This window comes from Apus apus, chromosome 2 (assembly GCF_020740795.1).
Source record: "Apus apus isolate bApuApu2 chromosome 2, bApuApu2.pri.cur, whole genome shotgun sequence".
NCBI classification, from domain to species: Eukaryota; Metazoa; Chordata; class Aves; order Apodiformes; family Apodidae; genus Apus; species Apus apus.
In genome coordinates, this window is record NC_067283.1 from 116,306,743 (window position 1) to 116,324,490 (window position 17,748).

The 17,748-nt window shown below is 49.5% G+C and overlaps 2 protein-coding genes across 2 annotated transcripts; both read left to right on the forward strand.

The window, feature by feature from the left end:
- The first annotated feature begins 209 nt into the window (after window positions 1–209).
- On the forward strand, window positions 210–2,146 carry LOC127381714 (transcription factor SOX-17-like). The gene is made up of 2 exons (XM_051612377.1): window positions 210–555; window positions 861–2,146. Exons 1-2 carry the CDS (start codon window positions 255–257, stop codon window positions 1,784–1,786), a joined length of 1,227 nt encoding a protein of 408 aa, XP_051468337.1. The 5' UTR covers window positions 210–254; the 3' UTR covers window positions 1,787–2,146.
- A 6,757-nt stretch (window positions 2,147–8,903) lies between these two features.
- On the forward strand, window positions 8,904–10,720 carry LOC127381715 (transcription factor SOX-17-like). The gene is made up of 2 exons (XM_051612378.1): window positions 8,904–9,244; window positions 9,550–10,720. Exons 1-2 carry the CDS (start codon window positions 8,944–8,946, stop codon window positions 10,473–10,475), a joined length of 1,227 nt encoding a protein of 408 aa, XP_051468338.1. The 5' UTR covers window positions 8,904–8,943; the 3' UTR covers window positions 10,476–10,720.
- The last annotated feature ends 7,028 nt before the right edge of the window (window positions 10,721–17,748 follow it).

A 17,748-nucleotide genomic window follows, 5' to 3' on the forward strand; every position in this document is an offset into this window, starting at 1 on the left:
ACGAACGACGTGGGCGGGGGCACAACTTCCCGGGCCTGGCCCCGCGACCTGCTCAGGTGCCGGGCCGGGAGGAGCCCCGGGGGCCGCCCCGCCACGCAGCGGGACCCGCCGCCGCCGTGCAGCGCCGCGCCCGCCCCCGCGGCCCCATTGGCCGCGCCGCAGCTCAAATAGGGCCGCAGCGAGCGGGGCCCGAGCGCCGAAGCCGTCCCGCGGCCCCGGCGGAGCTGTCGGCCTTGGCGGCGGCGCGTCCCGAGATGAGCAGCCCCGATGCGGGCTACGCCAGCAGCGACGACCAGGCGCAGGGGCGGTGCTCGCTGCCCATCATGATGCCGGCCGTGGGCCCGTGCCCGTGGGCAGAGGCGCTGAGCCCGCTGGGCGAGGCGAAGGCGAAGGGCGAGGCGGCGCCGTCGGGGGCGGCCGGGGGCGGCCGGAGCAAGAGCGAGGCGCGGATCCGGCGGCCCATGAACGCCTTCATGGTGTGGGCCAAGGACGAGCGCAAGCGGCTGGCGCAGCAGAACCCGGACCTGCACAACGCCGAGCTCAGCAAGATGCTGGGTGAGCGCCGGGGGTCCCGCTGGGCGGGGCGCGGCGGCGGGAGGGCCCGACGGGCGGCTGGCTCGGGCTGCCGGGGGGCCAGGGGTGCCGGTGGCGAGGAGCCCGGGCGGGTGTCGGGGAGAGGCTGCGGGCGGGGGCACCGCTGGGCTGGCGAGCGGGAGGTGTCGGTGTGCGGCGGGTCCGTGGGGGCGAGGAGCCCGCGGCCGGGCGGGTCTGGGTGTCGGGGCTGCGGGCGGGCGCGGCGCTGCGGGGACCGGGCGGCGGCGGCGGGCGGGCGGCCGGTGTGACGGTGCTGGTGGTCGCAGGTAAATCGTGGAAGGCGCTGTCGCTGGCGGAGAAGCGGCCGTTCGTGGAGGAGGCGGAGCGGCTGCGGGTGCAGCACATGCAGGACCACCCCAACTACAAGTACCGGCCGCGGCGGCGGAAGCAGGTGAAGCGCCTGAAGCGGGTGGAGAGCGGCTTCCTGCAGCACGGCCTGGCGGAGGCGGCGGCGCCCGGGCTGGGCAGCGAGGCCGGCGGCGGCGGCGGCAGCAGGATGTGCATGGAGGGCCTGGGCCTGCCCTACGGCGAGCAGAGCTACGCGGCGGCGGCGGCGGCGGGCGCGGGCCACTACCGGGACTGTCCGCCGCTGGGCGCCGGCTTCGACGGCTACAGCCTGCCGACGCCGGACCCGTCGCCGCTGGACGCGGCGGAGAGCGAGGCGCCGTTCTTCGCGGCGGGGCTGCAGGAGGAGTGCGCGCTGGTGCCCTACGGCTACGCCGCGCACCCGGCGGCCGAGTTCGGGCCGGCGGCGGCCGAGAGCCCCGCGGGGGCCGCGCTGCGCCGGCACCTGCCGCCCGGCGAGGCGCTGGGGCCGGGCGGGTCGCTGCAGGGGCTGCTGGGCTGCCCGGCGCCGCTGCACGCCTACTACGGGCAGGCGTGCCAGCCGCCGGGCCCGGGGCGCGGCCCGCCGCCGCTGCCGGCCGGGGCGGTGGGGCAGCCGTCGCCGCCGCCCGAGGGGGGTCCGTGCCGGGAGCAGCTGGAGCACTTGCCGCAGGAAGAGCTGCTGGGCGAGGTGGACCGCACCGAGTTCGAGCAGTACCTGCGCTTCGCCTGCAAGCCCGAGCTGGGGCTGCCCTTCTCCGGGCACGACGGCGGCGGGCTGCCGGCGCCCGAGGCCGCGGGGCCCATCTCCTCGGTCGTGTCGGACGCCAGCAGCACCGTCTACTACTGCGGCTACCCCGACCTGTGAGGGACTCGCTCGGGGACACGCCACGGACTGGCAGGGAGGCGCCCGGCCCCCTCCTATTTATGTAATTTATTTGAATCTTGAGAACTGACAGGGTATTCATCACCTGCTCGAGGTTTAAAAGGTGACACGCCGTCTCGCTGTGTGCAGGTAGTGCAGGTCTTACCGTCGCTATCCAACAGTGAGAGGAAAAACTGTTCCTGCTGTGGAATCGTGATACTATTTACACACTTGGAATCATATTTCTGGGATCTTGTTAGAGATCCATGTCCTTTTGTAATGTTGTACAGAGTGCTGGTTTTGTATGTTGGATTTTGTACAGAGTAATTTTGCACTTTTACAAATAAAAAGGAAAATAATAAAGAGGTCGCTAGTATCTCCTCAAGGAGATCTTATCGTCCCTTGTAATTGATTATTATTGCTTTTTAAGCCACTTTTACTTATGTCCCTTGCACTAAGCATCGGTTCCTCACACACTTTCTGTGTTTCTAGTCTTATGTCTCTTTTGCTCAAGTTATAAACAAAACTCCAAGCGTTCAGAAACTGTCTGCTCTGCACTGTTCTTTAATTTATTTTTTTATTTTTATTGGTGTTTTTTTTTTTTTACAAGGATGATTAGTATGATTGAATAAAAAAAATAATTAAAAGGGCCACTTATGTTTGTAATAGAGAAAGACTACACGAAAGCTCTTATCGAAGTAGATCAGGGTTTCTGTGTTTAATGCAGTCATGGATGGACACCTTGGATGCCGTTAAGAATAGTGCCTTGCTGAAATGGCCGGCAAAGCACTAGTTAAAGCACCTCCCCGGGGAGGATGTCTCGTGTCCCAGTAGCTGCCCTTGCTGTACTGGGGAAGAAGGTGGCAGCATGGGATACCAGGTCGCTGCCTCAGAGAACGGGAGCAGTAAATCAGGGATCAAAGTAGGTGAAAAATTCAGACACGAGCCTCTAAAGGGGGAGGCTGGCCAGGAGCAGCCCGCTCAGGCAGCCAGCCACGGCTGCATCTTCAACCGTATGTCAAAGAGTCTTGACCTTTTCTTTCCTAAAGAGGTTCCTTATACTGTGCAGTCGCGCCTATAGATAGAAATGCCTTTGTGATTGACAAATATCTGCACTTCAGTTAAAGTTCCGTTAAAAAAAAAAAGGCACTTTCATTTAGATGTTAGGACTGAGTCCAGCTGTGGGGTGCGACTGATAAATTCATTATGTTTATTGCTTAAATCGTGGGGAGGGGGCAACAGTCACCTGGGTCGTTTGCTTCCTAAGATAACTGAAGTGGAAGTGAGCCCTGGGGAGGAGGGGACCCAGGTCGAAGTGGCAGACTTGTCCACTGATTAACCTGTTTTCTATGAGGACGGGAAATGAAATTGGGTGCATTTTCAAATTACATTTTAAGAGGCTTATGTGAAAGATAACGTACACAGACCCAGATACAAGCTGCCTCGGTCAGTGAGTTTGGAGCATAGCCTCGTGGGCAGAGGTTGACTGCGTAATTACAGACTATTGTTAGTGTTTCTTGAAATAAGATGCGTTGAAACCCTTAGTATTCTGTAAAATACTTCACCCTCTAGTTTCTTAATCTTCCCATTTTACTATTTCAAACAGTCTTAAATTCTCAGAGGTATACCTAAAATATCCACCCTGCCACTCTCCTCACTACTGTTCCACGTGTAGACGAGAAAAAAAGATACATTCCTGAATGAGGTGGTACCTCAGGAAAAGGACATGAGATGTCTTGATACTTTATTTTGAAAAAAAGTATAACATATTCCTACGCATAGATACATAAACCCAGTAAAGAAATATGCATGAACAGTTATGTTTTGGTATTGGTTTTACAGTTTTAACCTACAAGATTAAATTCAATTCGTTTTGCTCTTTTGCCTTTGCACGGCTTTCTGGAGGAAAATCACTTTGGTTGTTTTTAGAAATAACTGTTATGCTATTGGTAAGTTTGGCCAGCATTTCTTGTAATTTTTCAGTTAGGCGAAGGTCTTGCTCCCGTCCTTTCTCCTTCACCCCACCTTGCCGGACAGCTGAAGGGAACCTGAGATTGAAGTGGGTTCATAACGAAGGTTGAAAACCTTCTGCTCACAATTTATAATAATACGGTAAACTGTGGTGAATAAATATATAAATTTTAGGGAGAAACTTGGTCACTACAACAGCTTTGGGTGCCAGACAGTTCGTGGTGATCATGTATAGACAGATCTTACAACGAGATTTTTGCAGACTCAAATCTAAGGAGCATTATTTTCCTGTATGTATCCAGACGTGTAGCTTTTTCGTTATTCTTTCCCGGTCCCGTGAGAAGAACTGTCTGAATCTTCTGTAACATGCCTAAAATGTGGCAGGTTTATGCACTGCCAATATACTTGGAGCAGATTTTCTGTGGCTCCATCCAAGTCCTAAGTTCCATTTCTCGACTTTCTGACTCTTAAGTGATACCCACCCAGATCTGTCCTGAAGCCCTTTTGAAAACGATAAACCTTCCTCACATCTCATGTGTGCCCATGACCATAGGGTGTTAAAAGAGGGATCAAAAATTGATTAATTATCTTTCTCAAATATTTTCCATGGCACCGACTGGGAGTCATGCGGAGGAAGCCGTCACTACCTGCCTCGGGAGGCTGTGAAGAAGGCTACAAGTATGTGCCACAGACCCGGCTGCCTCATGGCCTCTTTGCCATACTCTGCACAGAGTCGGGGTCTGCCACTGCTACCCCGTTCCCGGCACTGCACCTAGGGCAATTCCCTCCCTGGAAACCGCGTCTGCTCTTCCCTTAGAGGTTCTGTTTTGCTTCCCGCTTCACCAAAAAGACACGGTGACATCTTTAAATGCCTCTCTAGCCTTACAACGGCTACAGCAGGGCAGCACCTTTAGGCCCCTCCCCACAGGCACTCAGCTCACTCAGGCCATTTGTGCCCAAAAGGTATTCAGCTCTTCCTTTTTGGTCCCTCTCTTACCAACTCGTCGTGTTTCAAGAGGTCCTTTCCAGATCTTAATTTTTCTTAACACAGCCCAGCTTCTTATATGTCACACTGCAGCCGGGGGGGTTCTTGTCTTTTTGCATGTGTGTGTCTCTGTGCTCTCTATTCCTTAGGTAAATCAATCTGCAGAAAAGTACATAGGCCTAGTCCGAAAGAAGGAAGTTTCAGACAAAGGTGCTGGGTTAAAAAACAGCCCAAGGCTTGTCTATACAGGGCAGGTGGAGAAGTCAGGAACTGAGATTTAAAACACTTGTGCTTAGTGGAGCGTAGCTGGGACTGGAAATGCCGGGAGCAGCGGTTTTGCGCTCTGAAAAGGAACAGCGGGTTTCTGTACTTTTCTGTTAGCTGTGTGCTTTTCAAACTAGAGAGAGGGTAGTCCGTAGAAAACATGAACAGCAGCACTGCCGCAGACTTTCTCCTTGTAGACAAGTTGTATTCATTTACGTCGCGACCCTACTCTTGTTTTGGAATGAATACCTCCCCCTTCTCCCACGCTGCTAATACGGCCGGTGAAGGACATACCAAAAAAATCGTGCTCTTCTCAGGTCCACGCGGGAACGTGTACTGGAAACCACAGCCAGCTGCACAGGAGTGGGCAATGACACCGATGCGAACAGCACGGGGACACCTGGCCCGGGCGACTGCGGCAGGTCATTTGCAAGCTTGCGACAAGCCTAAATGAAAGCAGCACGGTGCCGAACCGGCGGGGCGGGCCGGAGGGGGCTGCGCAGGGTCCCCGGCGTTACAACAACTGGCGGATTACCGTCCTTCCCCTCCCGGCCCCCTTCCCCTCTCCGCCGGGGCTGTGTCCGTCCTCGGCGGGACTCGCTCTTCGCAGCCCGCCGTGTGAGCCGGTTGTGTGGCCCGGGCCTCACCGCTCTCAGCCTCCCGCAGTCCTCCGGGATTTGCTTTCCCTTCAGACCCGCTGCCGGATTCGGCTGCAGCTGCCCAACTATTCAAATAGGACAGAAAAGCAGACCAAACATCTCCTCGGGTCCTTATTTAGGTGTTAGTGTGCATCAGGGCCTGCCGGTGGCTGACTAGGGCTGCACCGAGTAGCTTGTGTTATGGACGGGTCTGTGAATGCCGCTACTTATTTACCCACGTATCCTTAACGCTAAACAGATAATTAATGTGTTGAGTAATTAAATGCCTGCAAGATCAGAGTGTAATCACCCCGCTTCAGCTTCCCGTCTACAAAAAAGAGGACAGTTTATTTCACCTTCTGGGTGTTTGAACAGAGGCTCCTAAATGCAGCAGCCGTCTCGGCGTCTAACGCAGCGCACTGACCCGCCAAGGCTTCTCGCAGGCTGCTACTTTTTGATACTTTAAATGTAAACGGTTCACCTTGAATGATTTTCTCAGGAGATTACGGGAGGTCCGTGGCAAAACCGGATTTCAACTGAGATGTGAATCCTGGCCCGGAGCAAAAGCAGCTAGGTAATTCTCCTTGCTCCTGTTACGGCAGCTTGAGTGACATTTGGCTCCAGTTTGGATGCAGCTGAATCTCTAATCGATTTTATTCTTTGAGCTGGAAAACAAACTCCGAAGCCCACACCTTCTGAAGAAAAAAAAAAGGCAAATGATTGTCAGCATATACGAACAGTTTCTACCCTGGAAGACGTCAGGTTAAGAAGGCGTTGGCACTCGTATAGTAAAAGGGCAAGTTCCTTGCTTGCCTGCTCAAAGAGCGGCGCCGAACTGGTCTCACTCCGGATCGCCATGTCCCATAGGCGCTCATGGAGTCCCAAGGCTGACGACCGGCTGCAATTACATGTTTACAACATATTTCTTCTGAAACTCGCTTCAAAGCCACGCTTATTTTGAGGAGTATATAATTTATTTGCCACCTCTCCTAGTGTTTTTCTTTATTCTCCTAATTTTTTTTCTTTATTTATGCTGCTGAATCTCAGTTTGGAAATCACTGGTACTCAGGGGAACTGCTGGTGGGGTACGGCAGCTTTAGGGAACAAACCCTAAAACCTCATGCTGTCAAGTTGTTATGTGTTGTGAACGAGTTAGGCGATGTGACTTCATCTCCCTGAATGGTTCTTTGACCCGGTCAGCTATGATTTGACCCGTCTGACCCATTTCGTGTCTGCCGAAGGAAATCTGCAGCTTGCTCGTGAGGTTGCGTGTCTCCCGGCCAAATATCCGGCACCCATCTCTCTCCATGCATGCTCCAGACAGGAACAGAGGGATCCTGTTCCCAGGTTAGCCGTGCTCGTACGGAAGGTGCAGCCTGCGAGGGGAGGATCCACAGGGCGACCACCCTCAGGCAGCGCTGGCCCGGCGGCCTCCTGCCGGCAAAGCCCCGCTGTGGCCTCTCTGTCCCTCTGCCGGACTGCACGGACGGTGGGTGCGGTGGCAGGCACGGAGGGTGAAATAAGAGGACGGGGCCGCCGCGCAGGAGTCCGAGAATAGCAGCCGTGCGGCTTCAGGCTGGAAGGCAGCCCACTCACAGAAATGCGGAGTTGTAAGACAGGTCCTGTCCCCCCGGCCCTGTCCTTGAGGATGTGATTTTTTTTTTTTGCCTCAAAAAAATCGATTGCAAATTACAGCAGGGTGGGGCGGGTGCATATTTGCATCCTAGAGAAACTTAAAATGCTTATCTAAAGAATACAAGTGGGATTTTTTTCGTATGTGTGTGTTAAAAACCGGAGCTATTCTTCCTTGCAGGTTAAGGGTTTTTAATGTAAACACATTCAGTTAATTTGTGTCCGAACGTATTTCTGTCAAAATTAAGTTGACATAATTATAATTATTGTCATTAAATGGCTCCTTGATCACTCCTCGAAGATGTAGTCCGCCCCCGGCCCCTTCGCAGCCTGCAGGCATTTATATTCGCTTTTCCGGGTTCCCAGTCCCTCACTTCATCTGGAAGATGAAGAATCAAGCAAATCATGTCAGCGCTCTTCTCTGTTAAGAACTAAACCAAAATGATTTAGTCTCGACTTCGAGCGAAACAGGAACACAGAGGTACCGGGCAAGAGTTGTAAGATGCCTTAAAAAATAAAAATGTCTGTCAGTCGGTGGAGAGGAGGCAGGGCCCTGAAGACAGCGAGCTGTCGGAGGTATTCCGACCCCCGACCCCCACCCGGGAGCCACCGCCCAGCACGGGGGGAGTACCGCCCGCCCAGCCCCGCAGCCCGCCCGGCTGAGGCTGACACGGAAAAACGCGCCTTGATGGGGAAAAAAAAAAAAAGGCGTTAAGGGCTGGCAAACTTAGTAAGCGCACGATTTATTCAGTATTCCCCCCCGTAACTGCAGAGCCTTTTTATTTAAATAAGAAGCCGGATGTTTTCGGCTTGTACAGTTAGGCTGCATAAGGGTTCGATAAATACACTCCAGGTCATACGGAGGCTGCGGATCGTCCGGCTGCTCGTTTGGGGGAAAACTCGTTATGCGTTCACCCTGCGTGACATAAGTCACGAATGTAACACCTTCCGCGGTACGCACTGAAAAACAGGGCTATTGGGGCGATTCAAAATATAATAAAATACTCGAGGACTTAAAATGACAGAATTCTTACAGCTGATGTGCAGGCCCTGTTTATCAGGACCGTGACGATAATCAGACAGTAGTAATAATAATAATTCACAAAAGCCTCAAAAAGTCCTTTTTAAGGAACAAACCAAACCAAACCAACAAACGAAAAAACCCAACAGTATTGTCTTCACAGGCTTTCCAAATATTTCAATGAGCTTCAGAGTGTCGGGTTAATTTTGAACATGCCGTGATTTATTGAAACCAGCTTGCCAAGAGGGCAAAGCACAGGGTGAGGGACCAGAGAGGATCCCGCCGAGCACCCGCGGTGACAGCCAGATCGGAAGAAACCTCTCCCTGTGCGCGATGCTACACTGCCGCGCTGGGAGCGCGCACGCACCGAAGAATCTCTGCGCCCTCCCCACGGGACAGCCGGTTGGTGCGGGGAGCATGAGACGCGAGGACAGCCCCGCGACCTGCTCAGGTGCCGGGCCGGGAGGAGCCCTGGGGGCCGCCCCGCCACGCAGCGGGACCCGCCGCCGCCGTGCAGCGCCGCGCCCGCCCCCGCGGCCCCATTGGCCGCGCCGCAGCTCAAATAGGGCCGCAGCGAGCGGGGCCCGAGCGCCGAAGCCGTCCCGCGGCCCCGGCGGAGCTGTCGGCCTTGGCGGCGGCGCGTCCCGAGATGAGCAGCCCCGATGCGGGCTACGCCAGCAGCGACGACCAGGCGCAGGGGCGGTGCTCGCTGCCCATCATGATGCCGGCCGTGGGCCCGTGCCCGTGGGCAGAGGCGCTGAGCCCGCTGGGCGAGGCGAAGGCGAAGGGCGAGGCGGCGCCGTCGGGGGCGGCCGGGGGCGGCCGGAGCAAGAGCGAGGCGCGGATCCGGCGGCCCATGAACGCCTTCATGGTGTGGGCCAAGGACGAGCGCAAGCGGCTGGCGCAGCAGAACCCGGACCTGCACAACGCCGAGCTCAGCAAGATGCTGGGTGAGCGCCGGGGGTCCCGCTGGGCGGGGCGCGGCGGCGGGAGGGCCCGACGGGCGGCTGGCTCGGGCTGCCGGGGGGCCAGGGGTGCCGGTGGCGAGGAGCCCGGGCGGGTGTCGGGGAGAGGCTGCGGGCGGGGGCACCGCTGGGCTGGCGAGCGGGAGGTGTCGGTGTGCGGCGGGTCCGTGGGGGCGAGGAGCCCGCGGCCGGGCGGGTCTGGGTGTCGGGGCTGCGGGCGGGCGCGGCGCTGCGGGGACCGGGCGACGGCGGCGGGCGGGCGGCCGGTGTGACGGTGCTGGTGGTCGCAGGTAAATCGTGGAAGGCGCTGTCGCTGGCGGAGAAGCGGCCGTTCGTGGAGGAGGCGGAGCGGCTGCGGGTGCAGCACATGCAGGACCACCCCAACTACAAGTACCGGCCGCGGCGGCGGAAGCAGGTGAAGCGCCTGAAGCGGGTGGAGAGCGGCTTCCTGCAGCACGGCCTGGCGGAGGCGGCGGCGCCCGGGCTGGGCAGCGAGGCCGGCGGCGGCGGCGGCAGCAGGATGTGCATGGAGGGCCTGGGCCTGCCCTACGGCGAGCAGAGCTACGCGGCGGCGGCGGCGGCGGGCGCGGGCCACTACCGGGACTGTCCGCCGCTGGGCGCCGGCTTCGACGGCTACAGCCTGCCGACGCCGGACCCGTCGCCGCTGGACGCGGCGGAGAGCGAGGCGCCGTTCTTCGCGGCGGGGCTGCAGGAGGAGTGCGCGCTGGTGCCCTACGGCTACGCCGCGCACCCGGCGGCCGAGTTCGGGCCGGCGGCGGCCGAGAGCCCCGCGGGGGCCGCGCTGCGCCGGCACCTGCCGCCCGGCGAGGCGCTGGGGCCGGGCGGGTCGCTGCAGGGGCTGCTGGGCTGCCCGGCGCCGCTGCACGCCTACTACGGGCAGGCGTGCCAGCCGCCGGGCCCGGGGCGCGGCCCGCCGCCGCTGCCGGCCGGGGCGGTGGGGCAGCCGTCGCCGCCGCCCGAGGGGGGTCCGTGCCGGGAGCAGCTGGAGCACTTGCCGCAGGAAGAGCTGCTGGGCGAGGTGGACCGCACCGAGTTCGAGCAGTACCTGCGCTTCGCCTGCAAGCCCGAGCTGGGGCTGCCCTTCTCCGGGCACGACGGCGGCGGGCTGCCGGCGCCCGAGGCCGCGGGGCCCATCTCCTCGGTCGTGTCGGACGCCAGCAGCACCGTCTACTACTGCGGCTACCCCGACCTGTGAGGGACTCGCTCGGGGACACGCCACGGACTGGCAGGGAGGCGCCCGGCCCCCTCCTATTTATGTAATTTATTTGAATCTTACCGGGAGAGTTTCACGAACTCCGGGCAGAATTACGCTGCTGTCTTGCAGATTAAAAGCGTGGTTCAGACTGTTTTTCGACTGATGTGCCAACACATTTACCTCTTTTTTACATCCATGCCCAAAATGATCATTAGTTTTTCCAACACCAGCACCCTTACATGTTTGCCCAGAACACCTTTTTATTAACTGTTTTTAACTATATTTATCTTTTTTTTTTTTTTTTTTTTTTTTGTATTTCAGGAAAATAAATCTATGAACTGTTGTTTCTGTTATTCTTCTGCATTATGGCCCTTTAGGGAGACTAACCGAAAATTAAATCATGCACTAAGGCGGAGTAAAGTGAGTGCAGATACCTTGGGTCACTTACTTTCACCCTGACAATGCCTCTTAAATGGTCACCAGGACCAAGCAAGTTCGTTTGCTGTTGTGTTCCTGGTACAGAGCTCAATAGCCAGACCTGTCTCTTGGAGTACACAATATGCAACTGTACTAAGCTGCAGTTTTTTGTAGGGCTTTTTTCTGATTTCCAAGTGCCAGCTGGATTTTGTGATTGTCATTAAGACGTTGGGAAAAGCCTTTAACTGTAGGCTCTGTAACAAAGGAAACTAGGTAAGTTTGGGATACTGAGTTTCATGTGTGCCTCAGAGCCCATTGGATTTTGATACTTGTGAAGGTTATTTTGCTTCACGTAGTGATTTCTCTTTGAACCAAAAGATTCAGAAATAGCATTGGTACTCTCTTCACAAATTCTTTTACTTTATGCCTTCTACCTTCTACCAGGTTTAGGCCACTTAGTGCCATGTGGTTCAGGCTTATATCAGTAAGGAGAAAAAACACAAATTCTTGCAAATGCTCATCTCAGTTGCTCTCAATCAGCTGCCCTTATCAATTAGCTAGTAAAATAGCTAGCCAGAGTTTTTTTAGCATGTTCAACTCTACTACTCTGTGACGTTTCTGCTAGTGCAATAGTACAACTATATCTCATTCTTGTCGTAACACTATCAGGTAAGCATTAAGCTAACAACTCTTCTGGTGTCTGTTTGAAAGACACTCATTGGGCTCAACCTACAATACTTGTCGTAGAGAATTTCAAATATTTTAATTTGCAAATGACACCAGAAATAATACCAATGACATTCATAATATAAATATTTTAAGGTATGAGTACCTTGTCTTGCACTTGTACCTTATCTTAAACTACTGAGTTGTGGATGAAGAAATCAAGCAAGAAGTCTATTTGTGTAATCCATGGTTGGTTTTATAAAAACTAGGTGATAATGACCATTTTCTAAGCATCTGTTATGTATACAGAGACAGCTGCATTACTGTCAAACAGATGATTTAGTAGACATGTACTTGAGCAGATAATGTTTTATTACTTCAGTAAATGTAAGTTTATTTATGTCAGAAGAAACCCTGGTTATGTCCACTGACTTCAGTGACATTTTTAAACTGCATGCAAGTGTAATATTGAAAATGTTTGCCTGAAATAGTGGTTGCCTCAGACGGATTGTTGTAGCATTTCTTTTCTCTTCAGCTTGACAATGAGGAAAATACCAAGGCCAGTTTCTAATATTAGGGTGCTGGGTGCCAAGTGGGAAATAAAAGTGCGTGTATCTCTGTGTTTTAAGAACAAAATGGACATTCTTAATATGTCCCCATATCTTAATATGAGGTATTTTTTTTAGAAAGAAACATTGAATGCATTGTGATTCTAGGCTGCTATAAGTTTTAACAATGACCTTTAACTCTGTAGTTCAACACATTGGATTAGTCCAGTTGTGGCTCCTAGATGATCAGCCCTTATCATGACCATCGTGGTAGTCACACTCCTTCAGTTGTGGACTTCTAAAATCGTGGGAGATGCTTTTGCTCTTGTCATTCCACAAATACTGTTCTAAAAAACCCAAAAGGATATCAGAGACAAATATTAGGTACTTAAACTAGATGTTTAAGTATATTGAAATAACAGTAATTTTGTTTGTATTCCTTTTTTTTTCCTAATATTTATTCATTACAGATGTCCCAAGAGTAATTTTTTGTATAACACAATGCTATTATATCCACACTACCTAGCTGAATTATGTTAGAATTTTTAAAAAAATCCTCCAGTAAAAGAAAAATAAGGAAGAAAAGGAGGCTTCATTTAAGAAATCCTGAAGTAAGGTTAAATGAAGATCTTCCAGAATTAAGTTTACCAGTGCAGCTGTAATTAACCTCTAGTGAGTAATGTTATGATATAGGCATTAATTGTAAGTTAGATATGCATTTTCTATGGAACTCCAGCCCTGTTAATCTGGATTTTACACAGATATATATCATAATACATGATATCATGACTGAAACAGAAATGCTCCATAATTCTAGCACTTAGAGCACTTTTCCCTTCCCAAGCCCAAGTTCCCTTGCCTTCAGTTGCAATTATGGGAGCTCAACACCTCTGCACACTATCCCAAATGGGCTGTTTAGTGAAATGAGAGACTGGTGCAATGCAAGCAATCTCAAAGGACATCTGTTATTACATATAACTTTGTCTTATTTACAGGATGCAGTTCTCCATAGTATTGTTAAAGTGCCTTAGCCTGGAGGTGACAGGTTTCCTGCCTCATTTGACCTGTTCTTTTGTTGCTGTCTTCTCCATTTGCTGTCTGCTTTCTAATACTGATTTCTTCTTAGAACTTTGTCCATCGTCTCCATGAACTGTAGCAGCAGCTGAGAAATGCCTCATCAAATAACAGCACTTACCCTCTCCTGCTATATGAGCCTGTGTTTTGACATGCCACGAGGTGAAGACTGGGGAACAAACATTGTTAGTGGATTTTTGAAACAATAGTGCAGGGCAAGAAAATGATGCTGGGGCTCTGGAATAATTAGTTAAATGTCCATTTCTGGAATGACAACTGTTAGTTTGCCTCTGTCTTTTCTGTACTACTGCTACAGTCTCCTTATCATACTCTGCCTGAATTATGTTCCTTTTGTTGCTCACATTTGCATCTTTTTCTGTGACAGCCTAACACTTCTATGTGGTTTGTATATCCTCTTCCATTCTCAAAATATGAAGCTTTTTTCCCTTTGTCTCAAATCTGCCCATATTCTGTCCCTTTCCTTAATGGCTCTGCTTTTTTAAATCCCTTTTTCTTTCCAATTTGTAGTTGCTCACTCTGTTTACTTACCCCTGCTCCTAATTATCTCCTGTTTCTGTTCCTGCCCAAACAGTGCCTTTTTCCCCCACCTCATTGCATCCCCTCACCTTTACTCTTCTTTTCTCTGTCCTCTCACTGTTGATGCCAGCTCTTAGCCCATGAGGTAGCTCCACCTTTATGAGCTTCTTCTCCTGCCTTCATGTGTCACCTTTTAGGGTTCACTGCTCCTCATCGTGATTTTTAAGAGTTCATATAGAGTTTCTATTTTAGAATTTCAATTTTAGGACCTTGGCAGCTTTTCACAGAGGACAATGGTAGTCACACCTCTGACACTGATGCAATACCTATGCCAGGATAAATACTAAAAATGTACTGCAAAAGGGTCCTAAGATCCATTTAATACAGTTAGAAGAACATGCTTTCTTTAGTCTTATTTTCAGAAATATTGGACCATTTTTAGGTGAAACTTAAAGAATCTTAGAATGGTTGGGGTTGGAAGGGACCTTAAAGAACATCTAGTTCCAACCCGCCTGCCATGAGCAGGGACACCTCTACTAGACCAGGTTGCTCAAAGCCCCATCCAACCTGGTGTTGAACACTTCCAGGGAGGGGGCCTCCACAACCTAACTGAGCAACCTGTGCCAGTGTCTCACCACCCTAACAGTAAATAATTTCTTCCTAATATCTAGCCTAAATCTCCCTTCTTCCAGCTTAAAGCCTTTCCCACTTGTCCTTTCATTACATGCCCTGATAAAAAGTCCATCCCAAACTTTCTTGTAAAGGCCCCTTCAGATGCTGGAAGGCTGCTATAAGGTCCCTCTGGAGCCATCTCTTCTACAGGCTGCAACTCCAATTCTATCAGCCTGTCATTATAGGAGGGGTGCTCCAGCCCTCTGATCATCTTTGTGGCCCTCCTCTGGGCTCCATGTTGAGCTTCTCATCAGTCAACACCCTGAAGTCCACAAGGCTGTTCTCAAACTGTTCTCCACTTAGCCTGTATTTGCACTTGGGATTGCCCTGACCTGTGTGCTGTATCTCTACTCTGCTAAAATCAGCTGTCTGGGATGAAAAAATTGTGGTCCAAATGTGTCACTACAGCTATAGAAAACCGACTTACTGTTATTGAAATGGAAAGTCAGATTGATTTAGTTGCAGGTATCACTAGCACATTTGACATAATCTAATTATAATATTCAAGCACTTGGGCTGTTTACCGGAGGTGGGCATTAATTTAGGAAAAGAAACATAATTTAACTGTTGTATTTATTCAAGCATAAGACAAACATTTAAAAAACAACAACAAAAACTTCATAGGGATAATGTAATTTCCCCAATATTTTTGGGCCTCACTGAGCACTTTCTCAGTTATGTGCAGTGAAGTTAACAGGTTCTGTTGTGCTCTGGGTATCCTGCTGGTTTGTGTGGCTGCCTGGTTCCTTGTTGGGTGGCTGGACCTTACCTGTGCAGCACCTACTTTGACACTGATGTAGGCCTCACATCTGTCACATGGACTGAAGTACAATTCCTCACCCTGATTCACTGTTAGCTTCCTGGAATTTCTGCATGAGGAGTTTATGGGCTGGTAAGTGTTTTACATGTCAGTCTCTGGTGGTTCTGGCTGTCTTGATCAACTCAGGTTACCAAAGCTCTTTTCTGGAGCTCTTAAAGGGACTGTGTTTTCTTCTGTCATGATAAATGAAGGGTTGTTGTACATCCAAGGCCACCAGCATAGCAAGCTAGAAATCAAGGTCTGGATGCTCTTAAATATTTTAATCAATATATAAAAAATAATTTTATTAGATTTTATTGCTTATTTTATTCCTTAGAGCTGCACTATAGAGGCCACATTGCTTTGATTAGTTTCCAAATTAACCTAAGTGAGAGTGATATTGTTCCCTTTGCAGATATTCTTAATACTGTTGATTTATTTACTGAAAATCTTCATCTTTCTTAAATTAAAATTGATTTTCAGGCAAGGGAAATATACTAAATGTTTTGGCAACCAATACATTGATATCTGTATGTGGAATGATTACTACATTAATGTAAATTGATACATAGATTTTAAATTCTGGGTTACAGATTGCAGAGTAAAGTGGAGAAGTCTAAGATAGCTAGTGGAGCAGAAGCAATTAAACTACAGCAGCATAGTCCTGAGTAATGGCTAATTTATACTTCTTGTCAGGTGAATTATGAATAAGCACCTTGGCTTACCCAGATTTAAAAAACTATTTAATTAAATAGGTACATGATTGTGTAGAGACAGGAGTTTTCTCACTGGGTGTCTCGCTGTCTATGGAAGACCTTATGATTGAAGACCAGGTGTTACACTGTAGCATACTCGTTATTTCTTTTCTTTTTTGTAGTATTTGAAGTTCAATGTAGTTCTAAGGTGTCTGGTTTAGGTTTAATTAAAACACGAATATATTTTATCTGTATCTCTATAATCTGAAAGTGCCAAAGATCTTAAAGTATTAATGACAGAAGTTTCAAACTTTTGAGAAAGAAACTGAAACACCCAAAAGTTATGGTGTATGTTACCTGACAGATACAAAACTGAAACACTAACAATGATCTTGTGAGGCCTTTAGTAAAAAGAATCTCAAAATGAAGAGCACCAGGAAAAATACAGAAGATTTGAATGCATGTGTAGAAATGCCATTTGAGATATTAATACATTTAAAATATTGATTGTCCTGAAACTTGATGCAGTCTCCAGGAATATAACAATCAAATACATTTTAAGTGCATTTTTCCAGCTGTTTTGAGACTATTTCAGAACACTTGTTATAGGAATGTATTTTGCTTATAGTGAAGTAGGAACGAGCAAAGAAAAATACTTGAGCTGCTGAGGCTCTTTTTTATATCTCCTCTCATTATGAAATACTTCATTTACATATCACAGCTGTACTGTGATTCAAAATCGTTCAATGTACCTGACATTCAAAAATTATGAAGTAAGGTTTTAGAAACAATGTTCTTTACTAAAATAAAATTTTACTGTGTAATTGTTTAAAGTAGGATTCTAGCATCTTCTGCATTTTTAATAAGCAACAGTTTAGGGAAAATAAATTTCCATCCTTTTCCTTATCAGAGAGAAAACTCATTTCATGGACTATTCCATGGAGTTGACAGGGGAATATAGTTATTGTTCACATGGAGGGTGACTGCTCCATTTACCCATAGAGAATATATTTAGGTACCAGTGAGTCTTGGGTTCTTTCCAAGGCATTGTGGAATAACTTTACAGTGTCTGATTTACTTTAAAGCTTCTTGTTATTGCCATTTAGAAACAAAATTTATCCTGCACACATCCTGTTTAAAACAAGAATTTGTCCCCTGTTGAACAAAGATAAAGAATATTGGAATATGTTTTTGTGGCTAAAGGTTGTGTTCACATTAGCTGGAAAGATAAACCAATATCTGTGAATTTGTGAACTGGGATTGATTGATACAATACAAATTCTGGTTTCAAATGCACAGGTTACTGTTTCTTACTGGAGAACAGCCTAAGGTATAGTCAGGTTATGTAGTTTTGATTTTGTTTTATGCTTTGATTATTTTAATGAAGAATATAACTTCTGTAAGTTACTGTGAGCTAGACTACATGGATTTCCTTGATTACGTATGTATTCCTTCAAGATGTCAATGCATGATGATTTTGGTCATTTAAAATCAACAGCAAAAACAGTGAGTGGTTTCCATGAGCAAAGTGAAGCAGATTCAGCATCAAATGAATGCATCAATTGAATGTATCAATTTTTCATACTTTTGTAATGGGTATGATGTCTGAAAGTGTAATACTACAAAAATATTCACTAATATTGATGTAAGAACCTTGATTCACATTGTCCTGGGCTTGCTTCAAAAAGAAGGCACTTAATTCACCATTGATTTGAAATTACAGGTTAAATCTATAGAGAGCTGATTAATGCATGGAAAACTTTCTAGAATTTGTCAAGATACAAGTGCTATCACTTCTATTCTCAGTCAAAATTTCCTATGCTATTTCAGTACAAATACTCTTGAAAATCAGGAGAAACCCACAT